The 3,202-nt window shown below is 31.1% G+C and overlaps 1 protein-coding gene across 1 annotated transcript in view; it reads left to right on the forward strand.

The window, feature by feature from the left end:
* Positions 1-3,202, forward strand: part of LOC108750677 (papilin) — a 79,758-nt gene that overhangs the window by 69,584 nt on the left and 6,972 nt on the right. The window contains 3 exon segments of the mRNA XM_018490327.1: positions 52-303; positions 1,799-1,978; positions 2,946-3,116. Of these exon segments, the coding sequence (XP_018345829.1) occupies positions 52-303; positions 1,799-1,978; positions 2,946-3,116 (603 nt within the window).

Consider the following 3,202-nt stretch of genomic DNA (forward strand, 5'->3'; position numbering starts at 1 on the left):
CTTACACATTACACACTGAATTTAATCGAATAATAAATAAAATATATATTGCACTTGAGAAAATTCATGAATCAACCAAACTGACAGAGTTGTAAGTTTCTCATTTAAACTTTACTTTTACAGATCCTTGCGATCAGCCGAAAGAAGCAGGTCCTTGCGCAGGCAATTTCACAAAATGGTACTTCAACCGAGAATCGCAAACTTGCGAACAATTCGTATACGGTGGTTGCAAAGCGAATGACAACAACTTTCCGACAGAAATTGCTTGCCACCAACAATGCTTACAGCCAGGTCGAAGAAAAGGTTCGTTTTATTTATATATTGGTATCGCTTTTTATATAAGCATTAAAATTCGTGTATTTTACATAAATTACAAAAATTATCTATGTGACATTCATCTAAAAATATTTTTTCAAATTACTTTAATCAGTATCTGTTACTTTTAATGAATCTTGGCTATCGACGAGATATTATATAATTATTTTTTTTTTTAATTAATTTCAAGTTTGAAAATTAATGTTTTTATAATATATTATATGAAATGTTAATATTTTTATCTATTTAATATTTGTGACAATAATGACTAGAGCCCGGATTAAAGTTCTGAGATCGCATCAACCGTAGCTAGCTCTCCTCACTACATCTCATCCCCTAAGCGCCATCGCTTCATCATTCGCTATGGCTTCGGGCGAGTGTCAATGGGGAGAATTGTGAGGAACGGGCTACGATCGATTCGAATTGATACGTCGCGCGTTAATCGGCGGATAATCCGGGCTCTTTAATAATGACTATCGACTTTATTAAATTTTCTAATCTAATAAGTTAAATCTATTATATAAATCTGATTAATAATATATGTATATATATATATAAAACACATATTTAACTTTTATATACATCTATATACAGGGTGTTTGGAAAATAATGATAAATCTTTCGCAGGAATAGAATGGATTAAAGTGAGAAGAAATGTTCTCTACCATTTGCAATTTTCGCAATTGTTAACAAGATATTAATTGCTAAAAATTGCCGAAAATTGATCTTTAATAATTTTTTACTCAAATACTATTAACTTTATAGAAAAATTACCAGAGACGAAAATTGTTTTTTTTTCATAGAAAACTACGAATTTTTTTCAGAATGTTTTATTAACTTTTTAATATTGCATTTTCTTATTTTTACTAACATGAGAAAATACGGTATAAAAAATTCTAAAAACATTCTTAAAAGATTCTTAAGCTCTATGAGAAGAAAATAAACAATTTTTATTTGTTGCAGTTTTTCTGTAAAATTGATGAATAGTATTTGAGTAAAAAATTATTGATTATTGAGTTAATTTTCGGCAATTAATATCTTGTTAATTATTGCGAAAATTGCAAAATAATAGAGGACTTTTCTTCTCAGTCTTTAGTCCATTTTGCCCCTATGCGAAAGATTTATTATTATTTTCGAAACACCCTGTATATTTGAATATGGATATAAAAATTTATCAAAATTAAAGAATCGTCATTTTATAGAATATAAAAGAAATTTGTGAGATAAAATTTAAATAAAATTAATAATAGGAATTTAATATTTACAATAATATAATATTTATATTTTTGACTGAAAAGTATAATAAAAGCACATTATGGGATTATTCAGCAGATAAGTAAAGCATTATTTATCAATAATGAGTAATACTTTTGTAAGTATGTTGGGCTTATTCAAAATTCGATTGAATCACCGGTATTACTTCTAATCGTTTCTCTAGTCGTTCTTCATCGACTTGATTGCATAGATGGACGAACTTTTACAGTAAAACTGTCTGATGTATGCACCTTGAAGAGAGATCCCGGACCCTGTCCGGGTTCGGCATTACGCTGGTATTACGATATCGAACGTGTCACTTGTACCCAATTTGTTTACGGTGGTTGTAAAGGCAATGCCAATAGATTCCGTACTCTTGCTGCCTGCCAGCAGCGTTGTCCTTCACAAGGTATAGACAACAATGAAAAAAGAGCTTGCTTCGTGGTAACATCATGCACAGTGACAAGAAAACTCAATACTTTTTTTTGCTCAATTTTGAGAAAGCGTGTTATTTTCTTCCTTTTTTTGGAACAAATTTAGTTTTAGGTGATGGTAACCGAAAGTAGTATTTAATGCAAAGCTGACTATGGATGCATTCATCAGTACTACGACCGCTCACTGAGCGTCTCTTGTACCTGTATGGCCTTTATTTTTAAATCTAGAAATATACCAATCATATATGCAAGAGCTCTGAAGAAGTGAGTTGTAGTACTGAATGTACCCAATGAGTCGTTACCAGCTATTACATGTCGGCAGCACAATATGAGACTATAGAATAATCCAATCACATGATTCACAATCACGCGTTAGCTTTCATACGATTTTTGATTTGTATACACGCTTTCACTTGCTCGTAATCTCGCCCAACATAATATAAAAATATGAATTCTTTAATCTTTCTTACAATAGGATTAACGTAAACTTGATAAACCTGATTGTCGTCAATTAAGAGAGAATTGTATTGTAATATTTTATAAATTATTTATATACTTACTATAATATTTAATTTTACAAGTTTTTAATTATATATAATAATTTTATGAAGAACATATACTCTATTTGTATGTGTTAAGACCCGCACGTGCGCGCGTATGCATGTGTGTACATACATTATAATATTTATGATTTTTATGACTCTCTAGCATTAATATATGGCAGTGATAGAATAGAAATTAATAAATTTGGGTTCTTATAAACTATTTACTTAAATTGAGTGCATATTCATAGCTGTTAAGTAACTGCTGAGCAATCTGGCTAACAGTAGGAATAAGAATTTTTTAACTAACGACAGGTATAATGAAATCGCTGGAATTGGAATAGGATTGATTAATGTCTTATCTAACTCTGCATGACATAATAATTAATACGATTAACAGATATTTGCACGTTGCCGCGGGCAGAGGGTACATGCATAGAGAAGCAATCTCGATGGTATTTTGATCAATCGGAGAATCGCTGCATGCCATTCTATTACACTGGCTGCAATGGCAATAAAAATAATTTTGAATCTAGAGACGCATGCGAATCTGATTGTCCGCCTAAAATTGGTAAGATTTTATTCCCCTAAATATTTATGTCCCTCCCCCTTCTTTCCTCTCTCTCTCTCTCTCTCTCTCTCTCTCTCTCTCTCTCT

The sequence above is a fragment of the Trachymyrmex septentrionalis genome, unplaced genomic scaffold (genome assembly GCF_001594115.1).
Source record: "Trachymyrmex septentrionalis isolate Tsep2-gDNA-1 unplaced genomic scaffold, Tsep1.0 scaffold37, whole genome shotgun sequence".
Classification (NCBI taxonomy): Eukaryota; Metazoa; Arthropoda; class Insecta; order Hymenoptera; family Formicidae; genus Trachymyrmex; species Trachymyrmex septentrionalis.